The sequence below is a fragment of the Melitaea cinxia genome, chromosome 1 (genome assembly GCF_905220565.1).
Source record: "Melitaea cinxia chromosome 1, ilMelCinx1.1, whole genome shotgun sequence".
Taxonomy (NCBI): Eukaryota; Metazoa; Arthropoda; class Insecta; order Lepidoptera; family Nymphalidae; genus Melitaea; species Melitaea cinxia.
This window is the reverse complement of record NC_059394.1, coordinates 13,838,622-13,859,954: the sequence shown is the minus strand read 5'-3', so window position 1 is coordinate 13,859,954 and position 21,333 is coordinate 13,838,622. Positions and strand designations below refer to the sequence as shown.

General features: G+C 34.1%; 2 protein-coding genes across 2 annotated transcripts in view; one reads left to right on the top strand and one right to left on the bottom strand.

Moving 5' to 3' along the window:
* The window catches only part of LOC123657334 (cytosolic carboxypeptidase 1-like), a 70,320-nt gene that overhangs the window by 26,155 nt on the left and 22,832 nt on the right, over window positions 1-21,333 (bottom strand). The gene's annotated exons all lie outside the window — the stretch shown is intronic.
* LOC123657345 lies at window positions 14,952-20,433 on the top strand (the record flags this gene model as incomplete). The annotated part of the gene is made up of 5 exons (XM_045592914.1): window positions 14,952-15,073; window positions 18,188-18,264; window positions 19,043-19,250; window positions 19,633-19,798; window positions 20,353-20,433. Coding segments are annotated over 4 exons (567 nt in total), but the record flags the coding sequence as incomplete, so codon positions are not given.

Genomic DNA, 21,333 nt, shown 5'->3' with positions numbered 1-21,333 from the left:
TAACTGATAAGTTAATAACATTTTTTAAAAGTATTTATCATCAACTGATTGTAACAATGCTCTTGTACAGTGGTGCATTTTACAAATAAACAAATGCCTCACATTTGACGACCCACTAGGATTTGCTTCTGTGTTGAGGATCCAGAGCACACACACAAACCCTCAGACAATGGCAAAGGTCTGTATAGCCAATAGAAATGTTTGCTATGTACGCTTCAGCTTGTAATATCGTCTTTCTTTCTTTCTTTCTTTCTATTAATATCCCACTGCTGAGCATAGGCCTCTTTCCTCATGTAGGAGAAGGATCAGAGCTTAATCCACCACGCTACTCCAATGCGGGTTAGCGGATATATTCCCTACTGTGAGTAACGATCGCTATCAGGTGTACATGATAACAACCGGGACCGACGGCTTAACGTGTTCTCCAAGGCACGGTGGGGAGACCCACAAGGACTGCACAAGTACCCAGACCACGGCAAACACCTGCATGGCCAATGAAAATATTTATTATGTGTGGGGATCGAACCGGCAACCGCTAGCACAACACCCACAAACTTGTGCTGTGACCGTTGCGCCAACGCGTATAATCTGTGCTTGGATCGAATTCAGGATTACCAGCGCGACAGCCATAAGCTAGTGCTGCCACCTTTGAGCTAAAACGCCGTCCAATAAAGGTCATAGTATATTCAATACATCAATTAGTAGAGAAATTCATAAGATAATAGAGATGCTTACTACAAAGATAATATAATTAATATACAAAGACTTATGTTCCTTTTATTAATGTTGCTAAGTCTACACGTGAGGTTCTCTTGTGGCCAGTATTCAAACGTCGCAGTCATGCACTCGTTCAATTAAACGCTGTCCGAACTTCAGTAACATCTCACGAAAAATAAAACACATTGTTCGGAATTCACTTCTTTTGTTCCTTTTGTAGCTATTAAAGCAATATTGAGATGTTTTTTTATCAAAAATAAAACTGTGAATTTTATTTTATCGCGTTGTATCGTATCGCGGGCAGACGTAACTCATCCGTTGTAAAACAATACGATAGGCATCGGTTGAATGCGATTAAAAAGAGATTTAAAAACGTTCCCGGAGGCATTAAGGCAATTTAACTTTCTTCCAGTTCGTTTTAAGTGCAGTATCTTGTTTTCAATGGTTCAATAGTATCAAAGATACATTATGGCTTCAGATACTATTCAGGACTTATCAGTTATACGTAAGGTATATGCGATAGGCTTTTTTAGAATTTTTCGCTGCCAATAAATAAACTGATTCTTTTTCTTTTAAATAATTATGCTACAAATTTGAAATCTTCGTATGCTTATATAGAATGTTTATACAGTGCGGGGTATGCATGCGACGACCGGGCCGGTGGTCATGCTACGAACAAACAGAGTGGCACCAATTAACGTGGCTCTCAAAGGCACATGCTTAGAGTGAAGCAGTGGCGGCTCCTTTCAAGTCCACTGCAGAGTCTTTACCCTTTTGTTTTTGTATCTGAACTCTAATATTCATTTCTCCACTATATAAGCGGCATATACTATATGAATTAGCGGAAAATATTATTAAATTCACTTTCATGTACATAGTACTTTGTTTTGATGCTTTGAAGAAAAAAAAATTAGTCACTCCATAGATGTGTAATAATTGTGTTTGCTCGCAAACAAAAAAAAAAACCGACTTCAGTTACATGGACAAGTAATACAAAGTAGGTACACGAAAAAATAGTAAAGTATATATGCGTTATCAAAGATTAGTTTCAATTCAAGTCAATTAAATTTAAATACAACCCACACGACAAGTATCGGCTTTTAATGAAAATAAGAGTCATTAAAATCAGTACACCCAGTGAAAAGTTATGCGGTTTAATACAACGTAGGTCGACGAAAAGTACTCAAGTAAATACGCATTATTAGATATAACTCAAAAAGTACTTGTCAGATCTCAATTAAATTTAAATGGGAACATATGACATGCGCCACCTTTTGATTACGAAAAAAAAATCATCGAAATTGGTCCACCCAATCAAAAGCTCCTGAACAAAAAAATGCATAAAAAATACAATCGAATTGTGAATATCCTTTTTTGGGAAGTCGGTTAAAAATAATGTTTACTTTTTTTATTATAGTGATGTAATTATTTTATCAAATATCGTCTAACTACGTACAAAGTATTTTGTGGAGAAGAAAAGCAATGAATTTTATGATTAAAATAAGACTTTCGAAAATATTACAATTTTTTGTTTATTAAAATATTGATAAGTAAAATAAATGATTATGAACTTTTTGGAACATAGGCACTTACTATGTATGGTGCTTAGAACTTGTTGCAGAAAAGATTACATTGTTGTTTTTATGGCGCTTTGGGTACTTTAGACAAAAATTATTCTTGCTTATGTACGTAACCTTTATAATATTTAAATATTTTTAAGTCTTCGAGTAAACTTGCAGGAACCCAGTGTTATCAACGCGAAAGCCTTGTTTATAGTATAATATTTTTAGTTTTTTTTATTCTACATTCAAAAGCTCTCGTTTGCTTAAAATTACGTAGGCTTTTCTAGGTTTTCTTAGTATTTTTTCTTTTTTTCTCTATATATAAGCATGTTTTATGAGCTTTCATAAAAAAATTAAAACTCGTTATATTTTTACCGGACATATGTTGATGTTAATTGTGTAATGTATTATTAATGCAGACACATCTTAAATAAAGTCATAAATTTAAATATAAATCACTAAAGCATGAATCTCGTAAGGTGCGAGATCACCGCCACCTTGATAACTTTTTTTGATCATAAGCGCCGGTCTCCGATAGCTGATAGATCGCTCGCATACAAACTATTTTTATTAAACTGAGTTTAAAAAAGGAAAAGGTTGTCAATTCGACTGTATTTTTTGTTTGTTTCCCCCATATCCTTTACTGGGTGGACCGATTTTGATGATTCATTTTTTCATCGAAAGCTAAATCAAACTGAAAAATTAATTATAATGTTACTAAACATTGTAATAAAGATAAGACCAAAATCTACTTATTTACATTCGAATATTAAGTCTGTGTCGATATATTTGAAATGTCAAAACGATGATGGATTTTAATTTTTTACATAATTGTTTTACCTATTTTTTTTATCTCAAAAGCTTTTGAGATAAAAAAAATAGGTAAGGTCTTTCTTTAGAAAAAATATTTTAATATTTATAATACTTCCTTATCTTCTTTTTTGTTTTAACATATATACTATACATATGCAATATAAACAATTTAAAATTGACTCAAAATAATATTTAACCGATTTATGTAATGTATTTATAGTTTTTATAGGATATGAATTGTATATCCATGAATAGCATTACAGATTTATAACAGTTACAATATAGTTAATATCAATCATACTGGCATTACTAAATCATTCTTTTGTACGTACAGCATAACTTAGCTAATGAGAAAAAAATGTATATCTCTTCGGACAAGAGAATTTGCAATGACCGCAACAAGAACAAATTGAGTGAACGAAACTATAGTGCGGTACGATTTACCGAGATAACTCCCGTGTCGTAGCGAGCGGGTGCGCGGGCGCCGAGCGTCCGCCCGCCGCCGGACGTCCGCGCCCATACCCCACCGCGGCCAGGACGAGCCCGACACATGTTGCATTACCATTACTGACTCACCGCGAAATATTATCGATGGACATGATCTCAGAGACTCAATGTACACTATGTTTGAGGAACCGGCCGTGAGGGCATCGCGACTATTGTTTGTTAGACCCGAGCGCGGGACGCTTCGCTGTTATAAGGGGGGGTTCTGGAGAGCGCGCGTTCAGTGTGCCCGAGTGTCCCGTGTTGCGTGTGCGCACTCCAGCGAGTGATCCCGCTATATTAAGAAGAAATTCAACTGTCTCTATCAACATGCTCTTACTCGCCAGCATTTACCTGCTCTGCGTGACCGCGTTTGGGCCAGTTGCAGGTATGTCTAACTAAGGTGAATTACATAATTCTTTCATAATGAATTGTAATTATTACAATAGTATTTTATTATACGCATTTAACGCATTGATCGATTAATAGGTATTTACTAGTAAGTATAAAAGTACTTGAAATATATACCTTTTATTTACAAGTGGTGGCTACTCAAATGCTGCGACGTGACTCACTCCAAATTTTCTTATAAACTCAGCAACTACGTGTGATTAGGTGACAATTACTTAGTTACTCGGTTGACAAAACTGACTAGGAAAAAAATTGCATTTATTTAATAATTTTACATTGCTTTTTGACAAGCTAGTTAAAAAGAAATAAAAATCTAGTCGATTATATATATTTATACCGAACATAAAATAAATATTTTTAGCTTTAACTACAAATGAAAAACACTATTGTTTTTTTGTGTTTAATAAAATAAAATAAACTAATATTTTATGACTTGTGTATCAGATATATATCATATCTTAGTTAATTTTAAAATAGTTTTCAAAGTCTAGCAATCGTTTTATGTAGCGTAGAACAAGAATATGAAACGTTGTCAAATATCAACATATACCTTAAAAACATAATGGAATTGAAGTTAAAACTTCTACAATGTTTTCATCAATAAAGTACAAAAAAGAGTAACTATAATATAACATCAAATTTCCAATTAAAACTATTACCATATTTCTATGACAAGATATAATTAGTAGGTAGTCGTCGATTTCTAAGAAAATCTAAATACCTAGTTCTTATTAGGATATAATAGAAGAAGGAATGGTTAACGTTTCAAGTTTACGATTCCTTGAGGTTGCTGCTGTGACCCGCGGGTCCTCGACCTTCATTGTTCTGTTTCTATTACAGTACAATAGGCAGTAGGCAGCTTACAAACATCTTTATTTGAAATTGGAATAAAACACGTAGTAACGTTTAAAAATCATTTAAAGCCATATATGTAATTTTGTACCACAATAATGACTATTTTAGAATTCCTAACGAAAAAAGGAAAAAACAAACTAACTTTTACTTAATATTTTGACGTATCTATTTATACTAATAAATGGAGAGCCGGTTTTTTTTGTTCGGTTATACTGCGAAAACTACTGAATCGATCGGATTAATACTTATACCATATGATGCAGCGTATTTCGGAGGAGGTGTTAGTATATGATATGTTGGTGATTACTTTTCGTGTCAAAAAATATGGAGATATAGAGATCGCTAGTATAATATAATTATAAAAAGTAAATTTGAGTGACGAGATTTAATACAATTTTCGTTAGTAGATAGAGTAGATAAGTAAGTTGAGTTAAAGAAATCCACGAATATTTAAACTAAAAAATAGGCGTGTCCGATATTCTGCAAAAAGCGTAAATATGTGAAAATAAATAGTCTTCGCAGTAATTATGATAGAGTCTTGATTATAAGAAATGCTTGAAATGAGCGTCGTAAAACAAGTTATACAAAGCAATTTAGATACTGTTACACTATTAGTGCAGAAATTTTTTTAGTTTTTTTTTGTTGGCGAAAAAAGTTGCTTATCACAGATAATATAAAAATATTTTAATGTAATATCTTTAAAAAAAGTTATAAAAAATTACGCTGGGTAAAAACTATATTTGAATTTTCAAATACAGAGTGCTAATGATCAATAGTAGCAAAGTTATATCTATTAATCAGTAAGATTCAATAAGAAAAAATCTGTTATTATGCGTGCAGCTTCGTGTTGATTCAAGTGCGTCCACTAATATTCACAGGAATGTCATGATACTAGGCGTACTTTACGTTAAACAGGCTTTTTTATTTTTATTCAAAATTAATTTCTAATCTAGTTAGAGATTTCTTATTTTTTTGTGAGAGTTTCTTATTTTCTTATGTTTTAAAAAATTATAAATTTATTTGTTAATATTTTGTATAGCAAAAACACAATAAACAAAAGAAAATTCTGTCTATCAATTATTTAATAATTGTGTTTGCTCGCAAACGAAAAAAAAAACCGACTTCAATTACATCGACAAGTAATACAACGTAGGTAGACGAAAAAATAGTCAAGTAAATAGGCATCAAAGATTACTCCAAAAGTTGTAATCAGATCTCGATGAAATTTAAACGCGATCACATAATAAACACCCGCTTTCGATTAAATTAAAAATCATCAAAATCGGTACGGTACACCCAGATAAAAGTTATACGGATTTTCAAGATTTTCTCTCGATTTCTCTGGGATCCCATAATCAGATCCCAGTTTCTTAGAAAATCCTTTAAAAAAAAGAATTATAAAATCGGTTCATAAACGACGAAGCTATACCCGAACATACATAAAAAAGTATATATATATATAAATACGGTCGAATTGAGTAACCTCCTCCTTTTTTGAAGTCGGTTAAAAAGTAGCTTCTATTTTGTTTAACGTTAGTATATCGACGATTTTTGTTTATCAAGTAATGTTTTATTAGAGTGAAGCGAATCACCTCATCAAGATTACTTTGTAAATAAGTTACTACGATGGTTCTCAAGGCTCGAACAATTTATACAAATCAACATCGTTGTGAGCGATTTTGCTAATGAGGCGTATCCGCGGTATCGGGCAGGTTATCGACATAGAAGCAAAAACCGTGGAACGGAAGTTTTATTGAGAAAAAATAGCGAGGGGTGATGAGGAGTGACGACAGGTGCGGGTTCAACGGCCATCGGATAGTCACCGAGAACAGACACGTACCTTTGCAGTTTCTAAGGAATAAAATAATGTTTTATCTGTGTACGTCTCTGACCAGCTATCGATACCCAGCGAGGCAACTAGCGGTCTTATAAATAATGCGGTAGTGATATTTTTATGACGGCTGGCGACTGTTTTTTACCGCTGTAAGCTGTACCGCGCACTCACTCTGTGTCAATGACATAAAGCTCGTCAGATCTCGTACGATTAGCATTCCATTTCTTGGTATAATTGCAGTCCTCATTATGCAAAAATGCTGTAATGTTAGCTAACATTTAATGTAAGAAAATAGCTTTTATATACAAGCTATTATGGAATACTTCCGGCGCATTAACATATTCTTCAGTTTCTTGTACAATAACTGAAATTTAATTTTGTTAATTTGTAGTTGTATGAAAGGATACCACGAATAGACACATGTTTTTTATTGAGTAGTACTATTCTGCATAATATCTTGTATAAACTATTTAACTATTTCCATAATAAGCTGCTGATGTGAGCGAGTAATGACAATATTGTGACTTATAAATACTAATGTTAACTTATTGTTAATATACTCCAAACTGTGAAAGGTTTACTTTAACAAGAACATCAAATCAATGACAAATATAAAAGTTTAATTACTAAGAAACAATACAATTTTTAATTCCAAAAAAAAAAAATTGTGTTAACAACAATTTTACCATAAGAAAAACGTGTTTTCGTTTTTCTTATGGTAAAATTGAATCATGTTAATTATGCAAGCAATAAATTTAAGAGTATTACGTTCTTGATTCGAACATTTTTTGTTAAGAACATAAAAATCGGATCAACTTTTTATTGGTTTGATGCCGAAAGATTTTAAATTTAATTTATGTTATCCTTAATACTTTTTTGTCCCTAAAATTGTTACTTCGCCGGCAAGAGTCAGTGATTATATTAAATTACGGGATACTAAATTTTTTGTATGAGTTGTATCTATGGTTTCTTAACTAAACATCTCTAAGACTGGTTTTAAGTTTTCAACTACTATTCATCTTTATTTGGATTTAGGATTTAGTGTAGTGTTCGATTTAAGAGGTTTGTCTGGTTGAACAAGTTCAAGCCGGTATCGTGTTTTGACGATTAAAAATAGTCTGGTTGGTGCATTCCAGCACGGGGACGTGCGAGCGGGAGCGCATGGCGTCCTTGGGTTCGTATTCTGCTGGTTTGTTTTCCATTATTTCGGTCCCTTTTTGTGTTTCGATCGTTATCCGACCGCGAACAATTCGATTGATGTTCCCACGAAAGAGATTAATCGAGAAGATTTGATAGAATTTAAATTGCAATTTTTTTTTACAGCGAGCAAAAACTTGCGGTCGCTTGAATCATTACATCGCTTCAAGTGTGTTCGTCAAAGTTCACTAACTGGCATTTTCTCGAAAGCCCGAGAATCATAAGTAATTTAAGAAGAGATTAGTTTGCCTGTAATCAATAAATATCTATATATTTTCCACGGTCTTTTACATTCCACGTTTCCATAAAAATTCACGTTTTAGCCCAAGAGGATGTAAAAAGAAATCGCAACAGTACAGAAGCGTGGTTCTGGCCGTGAAATGGCGACTACCTTGCCCTTGTACAAGGCGGTAACGTAATTTTCTCGGCGAGGGCAAGTTGCTGCGACCGATACGAGAGACTGGTTTGCGTTATGTAATTGTGTAATGCAGTGCACAATCGCGCACATGCGCAGGCGCCGCGAGCGACGGTGCATTATATTCTGCTTACATCCCGGCGCTAACTTATTATCTACACATGTAGTATTTAATTTTGTTAGGAGAATCGTAATGGTGTAACTAAGTATTTTAAATACAACTTTTGAACTAATCATATACGAATACATTTGAAGTTGTAATAGAAGGTTCATAGGAAGTTTTTAGTTTTTGCTTCATCTCTTTCGTTACGCTCTTATCAGACCGGTACTGGTCATCATTTTCCAGTCACACGCTTAACGGTCCGTCTCCATTCTTCCCGGACAGCTGATTTTCGGGAGCACACATGCAATGAAACGTCCACTGCAGCTTTTACTCGGTCCGTCCATCTCATAGGCGATTTACCGCGAGGTCTGGTTCCTTCTACTTTTCCTTGGATGACTTGACGTTCGATACAAACATTGTCACGTCTAGTCACATGACCAAAGAAAGTGAGAATTCGAACCTGTACGATGAAAGATAGACACTGCTTAATGCTGAGTTCTTCTAGAATGGACTTGTTGGTCCGGAATTGATTCAAGGATAATCTCAACAGTCTTCTCCAGCACCAGTCTCGAGAACGTTTATTTTCTTCTTCTCACTTTCTCGCTGGGCCCACGTCTCCGAAGCGTAGAGGAATATGGAGAATACCAGCGCTCTAACTAGCTGAGTCTTAATTTACTTTTAAACTTAGTTTTTTGAATTTTATTTTCCCAGATATACCTATGAAGAATACGTACGTACTCTGTTTTTAATTATTACTTTTAGACGATAACACAAAATATCCAAAAACATAATATATACCTCTTGCATTACACGAATTGAAAATCGTGCAGTAGCGAAGAATAAAATTGCTTTTAAAGCCTATTCAGAATGCTAATATTTTCCATATGTGGAAGGCGTGCTGCGTAACAGTCTATTATTTACACTTATCAATAAACGTGTAAAGCTACGGTTTTGTTTCGCTACAATCATGCATAATATCATGTAAATTCAATACCATACCCGGTGTTACTTTGTTACTTATATAGTGTCCTAAAAAAAAACTTACATCTATAAATTTTTGCAATCTACTGTAAGAAAATATGTTTATATGGTTATGTAGTTTTCTATACGTATAAAATAATTTAATTGACTGACTCATCATCGCCAAGTTAGTTCGCAGAGTTATAGAATAAATTAATTTCAAAAATAAAAGTAGCCCAATTTACTCCTTACTATATCCGCTATCTGCCAGTGAAAGTCCCGTCAAATTCGGCCCAGCCGTTTCAAAGATTAGGCGAAACAAACAGACAGACAGACAGACAAAAAAATGTTTTGTTATATGTACCGTGTATTCCGTGTGTATCCATATACATTTAGTAAAAAGCAGTTATTTTAATATTATAAACAGACACTCCAATTTTATTTATTTGCATAGCTGTACAGACTTAAAATAATGTCATGAAATATTTTTAAAACAAGCGTTAGATTTCAGCGCACTATAAAGAAGGAAAATTGGTAGTAGTCAAACTTTGTAGTATAAAAGCTTGTCGCTAGTGTTGTTTAGATCTAGGTGTATGATTTCAAGATTTTTTCTCCATCTTTTGAAGTTGTGTGGTAAATAATAGTTCTGCGTGTCAGTGTATTTTTAAACTTTACTACTTTTGAGGATATTTTTATAATTAAAGTTATTCTAACTATTGTAATACTAGCAAGTGTATGAATTTTTAGTAGTGACATTTATTTATTTTATTTATTATACTTTATTGCACACACAAAAAAGAAGAAACAGATTTAGAACGATTAGATACAAAAACAAATAATGTATGCAAAGGCGACCTTATTGCTTATAGCGATCTCTTCCAGGCAACCTTTAATAAAAGTAGTATAAGAAAAATATGTCGGTAGTAGTGCGCAATCAACAACGCAAGTTTAGCACATATAATTGAATTAATTTACAATACATTTAAACGGTATATACCTACATAAACATATAAACAGTGGTCAAACGCAAGCCTATCATTGTATAATAAAAAAAAAAACACAACCCGACATTCTCATTTAGCGCAAATTATCTTTTATTTTCTTTGATAATTTTGTTTCTTTTAATTATATTATTTTTTACCATAGAAATTGAAATGTTTTGCATATTACATTGATAAATTATAAGTGTTGTTGAAATTGATCGTTCAATCAATATTTTTTATTGACAAAATAATAAAAAAGGTACATCAACATGAAACTAGTTGCTTATTCGTAAACAATGCTAAAATGTGTTTTTTCCAAAAACTAGAGCTACGGAATAGGATTATCACAAAATATATACCCAGATAAGTATTTAATATTTTTAGATATTTTCGCGAGGAATCGAGACAGTCGTTTTGCTAGGGTTTGTTGATTCATTTTTTACTATGAATTTAATTTATATCAAGTTATTGTCAAGTGCGTTATTATATAAATCTGAATTTATTCTATGCACCTGTTTAATGACCATAAAATTCAAATTGTTACTAATTTAGTTAAAAATATATATTGTACACCATCTCTACCATTTCTTAAATATCACCCTTGGCCACTTTTTTTGTACCTACTTCGGTAAAATTATCCAATGTGTATGTATATATCGGATGTTAATCGATAAATTAATAATTGATTCATTCAAATAATGTCCGGAAAGATCTTGTGTTAAATTAAACACAGCCGGTACAGCCTTATTAGTATTCGTTTACAAACCGTCTCGTGACGGATTCTTGAGTGCTATATAATAATAATTACAACTTCCTTCCATTCATTCAGGAGTATAACACGAATTTTGAGCATAATAAAATGTATGGGCTGTGATTTTGGCCGGAACTTAGGAATCTCGTGTGTATCTAGTGACACCTATTGTTAGTATGTTTTCTTCCTATTATCGCGTTTTAGCAAATTAAAACAAAGTTAAGTAGGTATGCAGTTTCGTATGAAACATATGTCATGTCATGGGTAGTGTATATAAATTTTACGATTTTGCCCTCAAAAACAAATATTTCATACTACGGATTCAGCCTGTAATATCCCACTGCTGGGCATAGATCTCTTTCTCCATGTAGAAGAAGGAGTAGAGCTAATCACCACACTGCTTCACTGCGGGTTGGCGAATATATTCCATACTACGAGTAACGATTGCTATCAGGTATTTCTGATAACAACCGGGACCGATAGCTTAATGTGCTCTCCGAGGCACGGTAGGGAGACCGACAAGGACAGAAATCCAAACCGGAAAGAAATATTTGTGAATTAAAATTTCATTCCGAGCGGGAATCAAAACCAAAAACCGACAGTGTGTAGGCGCCGACACGGCACTCGCACCACTACACCAGAGCGGTTGTTCTATTCATACTATTGTTATTTGTTTCCTTAAAATATCTATCGACAAGAGGGACAATAAAAATTGAGGAGTCATATCCAATTATTATAGTTATGTATAGTTATTGTCGTTTAAGTAAACATATTTGGTAAATCATTCTAAGGGCATCAAATCAAGACTAGCGCATAAAGATACTGGCTGAATCAATTATTTAAAGTAGGGTACTTCTGTGCCTAGTACCTAATACAAAATTTGGTTGGAGTGAGTAGGCTACTGATATAAGTCTGCCACACGATATTGCGATGCGTCATTCGCGAAGTGTTCCTTACATTTGGACATGGGGCCGTTAGAAGCACATCCGGTGTGCACCGGTGGATGAGCAGGCGGATATCTACTACTTGGGTCACTACTCAATCTATATCGATAATATAAAGAAAAAAACTTGATAACAATAATCAGTAAACTATAAAACTACAGAACTGATATAATAGGTAATTATTTTAACATTAGAATTTTACATTATCTAGAAGAAACAAAACCTTTAAAATATCATGTTTTACTAGTTCAAGTGCAACAATAACTATGTCAATTCCTTTCATGAGTATTAAAACTCAACACAGGAGAAAACTTAGTATATTGAAACAACTTTCCATGACTCCCGTGACCATGGTTGCTGTATGTGAATCTGAAACATCGGGCATATAAAAAACTTAATAAATCGCGATAAAATCCGAAAAACTTATTCATTATAATGAATGAAATTCACGTAAACATTTACACAATCACACATACATTTATCTACATCAAAAGAAATATTTAAATAAGAATATGTGTATCTTTTTTTAGGACAATCTCAAATGTTTTGGTAACAAGAATTAAAATTATTAGGCATTTATGGCGTATTAAAAAATGTTCATATAGTATCAAATGACGCATCCTGGTTGTTGGCGAGCGTACGTGTAGGGGATGTCGTGTCGCATCAGTATGCGGCAGACGTCTTCTACAACGTGACCCGACTTTTTATCTCATGTTCTCTTCATATGTCAAAAACTAGTACCAGTATCAATAAAGTAAAATAGCAACATTCGAAGCGTCGTTTGTAATCCGAAGAGATCTAATAAATGGTAAATTGAGGACTATTTTTTAATTTAAAAGTAAATATGAAACAATTTAGATATTTAGTTTAAATAAAAAAGAGATCGAATCTATATCAAGATAAGAATAACAAATTTTAATCACTTGTTATCCAAGGACACTAATCCTATTTGACATTAAATCATGTTTTTGTGTTAAAATTTAACGGAAATTAAACCACGAAACGATTACTTTTTGAAAAAAAAATATTTAATTTTTGATATCAAAAGAGGAAAATACACGAATTATTTATAAACAGTTTTTTGATTTTGTTATTCAAATGTGTATCTCAGCATTCGATGTTGACTTAAGCAACAGTCGGCTTAAAAATATTTAAGTGCAGTATAAGGAACACATTACATCAGAGAACTTGTTGTAAAAAGACAAAAAAATAGCTCGAGAAATGCGCAACATTGCTTATGTATGAGGTTGCATTATGCATGGATTCCGAGGAGACCGAGAAGACGAGACGAGTAAAACCTGGCTGATGCGATAAGCGATTCCATTAACTCTATAATTGACATTTTAAGTAGTCTGTTCTACGAAATGTCAATTAAAAAAAGTTATTTTTATACAATTAAATGAACATTCCTGTTTATATTTCACATTAAATGTGAGTTATTTATTAAAACTTACTCATTTACGGCTTTATCGATACAAAATGGTTTTATTAACCTTATTTTAAGCTATTTAAAAGAAACGGAAGGACCATTAGATATCAATCTTACATCGCTATATAAGCGTCTATTCGTTAGTATTAAGGATAGATTGCTGTTGCCGATGTGCAAATGAGACGGATGCAGATTATCGTCTATGGTTGTCGTTCCATCGACCGGCACAGGAAGCCTTCCATCAACTTTATTTATATCTTCGTGGAAGCCTCTAATCATAATAAACTTGAATGTATTATGCATTAAAAATTAGAAATAGATTTTAATTTTAAGTGACTAATTGCTCAAAATAAAATTTAAGTACATATTTGTTGCACTTTCTCGGTACAAAAATTGTTAATCAAAATATCTCAAATGACAGTTTTGCTGTAGCTTTTTATACTCACTATAAGCTATTTACCGCTACGGTGAGATTTTAAGAAGAACTATTAGGTACAGGAGGAATGGCGTTGTTCTGCTAAATTAAGGGACAATGACTTTGCAATGGTGTAATGACCCCATGAGCTTTCTCGATACCGTCATTCTAATACTTAACACAATAGATATTCTTTATCTGACACAAATAAAATATTGAACAAAAAAGAAGAGGAGAAAAACAAAAGTAAATGCAGTGGTAAAATTTATTCTATTGTAATCTAAGAAATATTGCGTAGGTGCAACAGTCATAGCTCTGGTTTGTAGCTGTTGCGCTGGCGGTTGCGTGTTCGATCCCCGCACATGACAAACATTTGTATTTGCCATACAGATGTTTGCCATGGTCTGAGTGTTTGTGCAGTCCTTATGGGTCCCCGTAGCGTGCCTCGAAGAGCACGTTAAGCCGTCGGTCCCGGTTGTTATCATGTACACCTGATAGCGATCGTTACTTATAGTAGAGAATATATCCACCAACCCGCATTGGAGCAGCGTGGTTCATTAAGCTTCTTCTTGCATTGGGAAAGAGGCCTATGCCCAGCAGTGCGATATTACAGGCTAAAGCGAAAACGTAAAATGTCACTAGATAGGTAATGTTGGAATACTTGTTCGACGAAGAGAAACGTTTACTCGTATGTAGTAGAGTATATTTATTTTAATTCTTTTGGTTTATAAAGAGTTTTAATTTTATTGGGTTATAAAAGCTGCTAAATACATTTCACGCTATGATATTAGGGAAACATTTCGTCATACATACATCATAATATTGTGTACACATATTTATGTTATAACGACAATCATATTGTGGATATTTTATAAACAATTGATATGAGGGAACAGATGCTCAAAATATTTCATACAAAGGCTTTTAAAATGTTGAATATTATTCTTCTGTATATGCATAAATAAATGCAAACATCGACAAAGTTGCTGAATAGTATTTCATCTCTATAATAAATATCAGTTCAAAACATTATATACTGTCTAAGTATAATATTTCTGTAGCAGAAATCGTAATCCCTATTAAATATTGTTCCAGCTCAAAGGATAACCACGATACAACTCGATGGCGTCCAGTACTTTATATCGAGGATGAACCCGTACAGCCCCGAGCTCAACTATTTTCTCGCTTATCAATATTGCAGGTAAGACCACTTTTCATTGCTAACGCCAATACGTATTGTGTATCAAATCGACCATCGAGGTACTTAACAATGACACACCTCCATAGTTTAACTGTAGCCGTATCATATTTCTCTCGCCGCGTTCGTTGGACGTAATAGTTACATCGTGACTCTGAATGCTTATCCGGCTTATCTTTACTCTTCTCCTGCCGTAACGACAGTCGCTTGAGCGTTAACAAGCAGTTCTAGATGCGCCTCGAAGGCTCACGAGTACGACCAGGAAGTGTAGGGACATTTGCATTACTGTTAGTGATTCTGGGAAACTTCGAGAACAATATCAGCGTCGCCACAAACTACTTCCGCGAGCTATTCTCACTATTAAACGTGGACAAAAGGATTGGGGTTTCACTGTGGTACTGTTCAAACAATTATACGAATACTATAATATATATTGCAAGATGATATTAAATGTATTTTATTAAGTAATGCCTTTTGACCTTTATTGTGTATTCCATTACTTTTATTTAGCAGCACTTCATCATTCAATAATTACATGGCAACGTTACACCGACTGGTTCTATCGTCTAATCGAGGTAGCTTTAGAAGTAGATAGACTAGATTGAATAAGTATGTTGGTTTTGACTTCACCAAGAGCACTACCACGTTTAAACGACTAAAAGGTCAGTAACCTTAATGCTCGGTCACGATGTCCTGCTATTGCGACTTTGTCACGACCTATATATTTACGTGAAGTACTAAGTTACTAATTGTCAGAAAATAAATAAACTATGAGTCTTAAACGTCAAAAAAGATTATCTAAAATAGTTGACTTACAACCATCTGTCGAAATTTTTTTTTTACATAACGTAACCGTCTTTGTATGATATAATATATATTTACTATATATATATATATATATATATATATATATATATATATATATATATATATATGTGTGTGTGTGTGTGTGTGTGTATTTTATATATGTAAGTGTTATGTATGTTTATTATTATTATATATTGTCTATTAGAACTTTGTTCGAGTATTCTAATTCGCACCAATCGTTGGTTTACTTTATAACTAGTTTTCTAGTTTTCTAAGTTTCTATTTCGTGTCCTATACCCAAAGGCTGGAAGAGATCGCTCTTTCAGCGTAGTTTAAGTTACTCCTTATTACATCAGTTAAAGTCCCGTCAAAATCGGTCCAGCTGTTTCAGAAATTATCTGGAACAAACAGACAGACAGACTCTTCTTCCGCGTAGAATTTAAGAAAATAAAAAGTTCAGTTCGCAGAGTTACAAAACAGATAAATTTCTAAAATAAAAGTAGCCTAAGTTACTCCCTATTACATCAGCTATTTGTCCAGTTGTTTCAGAGATTAGCTAGAACAAACAGACAGACAGACACAGACCGACAAAAATTGTAAAAAATGTTATTGTGGTATATTTACCGCGTATACATCTATATGCAATTAGTAGATATCATTTATTTTAGTATTACAAACAGATACTCCAGTTTTATTTATTGGTATAGATTAAAAATAAATAAAATAATTCTTAAAACAAATAAATGTTAACTTTCATAAGTTTATATATTATTGTATTTTTAAGAATATAGTTCTAAGTCTAGATATGAATTATTTCTATCGTATAAAAAACAAAGAGATATTTCTAACGTGATAAATCGATTAAGGGCATGAGTACGAGGAGTATGTATTACGTTTAGAAAATTGTGGGATAAATTGGCTTCTAGTTATGATAAGCGCAACGAGAGATGGCGTGACAAAGTGTTATGTGACGTGATCGTCCCTGCACCGTGCCTAATGCACGTTGTATGACATGATGCCATGTATAATTTTGTCCAAAGAAAAATGAGATGATGATAACGGTAAGAAATATTCATACCCGACTTTATTAACGTCATAAAAAATATGACTTTGCCTGCTGTTCTAAAATGGTGTTCCCTTACGAAAATATTTTTGGTGACACAGTAGTTACTTTGCAAATTTTTAACAAGTTTAATAAAAACTGATAAATTACTCCTCGAGCATACAAATGCGGCAGAAGACAATTTCAAGAAATGTTTTAAGGGGACCGGTTCATATTTGAATGTTTATGAGTCTGATACAAAAACTACAATACAGTTATGGTGCTAAAATATGTCGATGTGTCGAAGATACCCCAATGGGAAAAACAATTGCTTCACAATGCTGTATAATTAATTCGAGTCGAGTACAATTTATGACTTTTTAATTCGGCGCGAGCAGTTTTAGCGTGCGTTGAATTTAAGGTATACATTCATTCCCTTGAAATGAAAGCGGCATATTTTATGTAAAGGTAACCTGAATTAATCAATGAAATTATTGTTACAATCATAGTTGAAAAAAAGATTGGTTATAGTCTAGAGATTAGGTAAAATTTTCTCTAACGTAATGTAAATTAAGATACATTTTTTATATTAGGTTTTGCAACATTTACTACTACTGCGAGAAAAAAAAAACACTAAACGTCAGCTACACACATATGTATAAAATAGAGGAAGTGCTAATCAGCATATCGAATCTTTTAAAACGTGATCGTTATAAAAAAAGTTGTAACTAAATACGGGCCGATAAGTGCGGGACTTCGCTGAGGTTTTTATTTTCCTAAGAGTCCTGGGGTGCGTATGGAATGTAGACTGGTCTTGGTGAGACCAAAACGAGTGCTTAGCGGATAAACCGTGGCTCGATAAACTGGCTTCATGATGTAGTTCTATGTAAGCTTATAGCCCTTATAGGATACTATTAGCTGACCGGGCTAAAATAGTATTTACTGATCCGGCAAAGCGAGTTTATGAATGTTTTAGAATCAAGTACTAGACAATTAAGTGCTAGAAGCAATCAGGATCTGGTTTCTCACGGTCAAAGACTTTTTGCTATTTAAGGATATGATAAATTATAAAGTCAACTCAATTAGATTTTCGTATTGACATTCTTTTAATTAAACAATCCAGTCAATAGCTAATAATGATTGAAAAAAAAAATTAAAATATTAATTTTACTTTAAAGATTTTTTGGTGAAATTATTTAATATTATAGTTAAAACTCATTGATAAAAAATTAAAATATTATTGTTTCATTAATACTATTTTTTTACAGGTCGTTAGGATTACAACTAGCGTCATTTGAAACAAAAGAAAAGGCAGATTCAATAACAACTTATCTTACAAATGCAGGTAAGAAAAATTAATTTGTTAATTTTTTTGGAGGGCTCTTTATAATCGATATTAACAATAATAAACAAACGAATAATAAATAAATGATTTTAAATAAAACTGAATTCAATTTTGATTCATAAGAAAAGCTATCACTTTGGATTATTTTTATTCGGAAATTCAGTACGTTCCTATTGAGTTAAGGGATGAGATCCAAATATGAACTTAGTCATTTATTTGTGGTTAGCTCATTGAAATTAGTCAGATTTCTTTCATTCTTTTTTAGAAGAAAGAAGATATCTTTAAGATATCCTATAAATATATCACGGTCAAATGGTTGCTGATCAAAAATTCCAAAGTAAACAAACCTCTGTATTGCAGAGGTTGTAAGTAGTCGATAACTTGAAACCCAGAATATATTATGTACGATTTTATTTTTGTGTTACCCACACATTAGGAATTCTAAACATTTTTGAATATCATATCAAAAATTGACCGCTCCAGCGGGGTTCGAACCCGCGTCTCCGACTGACCGTGTCGGCGCTCTAGCCAATTAAGCTATGGAACGATGTACCCGCTAGAGCGAAATTTTTGATATGATATTCAAAAATGTTCAGAATATATTACTTTTGAATGTAGGGTTCATCTCTAGAGCGATAAATGTTATGTTATAGGTTTAATGAAAGCGATGACCATCACGAACTAAGTCGCGGGTAGTGCTAATAAAATAACATTTTGATTTTAGTGTTATAAGTTTTTGTCTTGAAATTTTTATATTATAATCAAAAATATGTTATAGGATATAACAAGTACGATTTCTGGACATCTGGCAACAACCTCGGTACTGACATGTACTTGTGGATGAGCACGGGGCTACCTTTCAATGCAACATTCAACTACATGAGACGCATGGCAGTGGATGCACCTAGTCAACACGCTGATGATAGCATGGATCCTCTGGACATGCCGCAGGGAAGTACAGCTCCCCAACGCACAGCGAGGCATGGGTACGTAGATAATACAATACATGATGATATTGCAATATAGCTTAAACAATAGCTCATACGCTTTGACAAACCTAGCTTCAGATACTTTTCGTAATCAATACATATAATAAAAATGTAAAGTGTCGCTGTCTGTACATTTAAGATATATGTGAAATATATTATTGGGACCCTTGGGCAAATAGAACCCAAAACAATGATTGTCAGAATTTTTGTCTGTTGGTCTGTGCATGCTAATCTCAGAAACGGCTTATCCGATTTAGATATGATGTGGTTTTTACTAATATATTGTGGCAAGCTTAGCTTACAATTAGTGTTTGTTTCATTTAGTGTTCTTAAAAACAAAATTCGGATAGTATAACATAAGAAATAGTCTGTTTTCCAGAACCGAACACGTGATGACCAACGGCTGTGTATCCCTAAAAGCACCATCGTTCCATTGGGAGCCTCAACACTGTGGAGAGATCAAGGACTTCATTTGCGAACAAACACGCTGTTATTACTACAACTACGGCTCAATTCCCGTCTCCTCGGCGCAGGGGTAATGACAGGTGAGATGCCAACTGTCTCCAGAGGCCCGCTCCCCGATTAGCCGCGCGCTATCTAATTTTTATTATCATCTATGGCACTGCTTTAAATATTTCACCTTTTAAAAACATGTCCATACAACGGCATATAATCTTAAGAGTGTGTAGTAGTGGGTCTGTAGGTTTTAACAACAGCTAAGTGTTAGCTAACATTGTAATTATACGTTTTATTTTTTTAAATAACAATCCAAGCGCGCTGGCCCGCGGGATAAGGCCTCTGCGCCAACCCAACCACCAAACAAGAGCCCTACACCCAGCGGAATCGGCAGTTTTCTTACTATACTAATATAATTGCGTGGTATGTTTATGTTAACATTCTTAAAACTTTTCAAAATTAACAAAATTATTTGGTGGGTGGGTGAAGGGGGCTTTGCTTGGTATCTCTTGTGTATGTAAACATTGTTTAATATTTTTTTTTTTATAAAGTTTGCGAAACTCTAATAGTCGCCTATGACTATGAGGCAATTACTTAGAGTGACTCTCTAATACGAGGGTCGGTTTTTGTTTGGTCTGAACAGAAAACCGCTATCGATGACGACTACGACGACGGCGCACCCGCTCACTTCGTCGTCGCCGCCGCCGCCGCGCTCTGAGCACCTCCCGACCCATTTTACTCTCAATGACCTCATCGGCAAGCTACGACCATCTTCTCTCGACGGTCTCGCGTCTCCTCACCTCAAGACCGGCGCACTGCTAAAATCTCCGCCACAAATTGACTCCCACTACTCGCGAGCGGCCGACGCTCACCCGAAAGAACCCGAGCACGAGCAGAAGGAAGAAACGACCCAGGGACCTTACGAGGCTGACGAGGGTATGGTGGGCGATGATCCTGCAGCATACCTTACACACGAGGCCCGCGATGCTCACGCCGCCGACGACGCGCCCTCCACTGCCGAGCCGGACGCCACCGAGCACTCCGTCCACGCCAGCGGCATGCTGGCCCCCCCCGCCTACTAGCGTCTGACTCGACAGTCAAGATAATATTACGAATCGTGAATGTAAACGTATAGATTTACGCACTACCAAAAGTATTATTTGATATTTCATAGCATTTTGTACGTAAAGATAATGCTTGCTTATGAGGGTGATATCGCTTCGAAAATGTTTATTACTTTAATGTAAATGAGATTTATGTACTGTAGTCTTTTTAGAATATGTTTAAGGACGAGTGGTGGGATTCTTAGGGTATCTTTTGGGCAATAATCTATAGTACTGAAGGTGCTGGCGACTCGTTTTCTACGACTTGCCTACGTCTTCGAATGTTACAACGAGTATTCTTCGAAATGTAGGTACCTAAACTTCGCTCAGGTAGTTATAATTGATTTGTCCGATCTCTGATATGACACATAAATCAACATGAAAATAAGTTATCTTGAGTAAATTTTTGATTTAAACAATCTGGACAAATCATTCGGTATAGTTGTTTAAGATAGTGTTTATATTATGTGACGTACCTAGTTAAGTATTGTAAGTTGAAACTCGAGAATTTAAAGGATAGT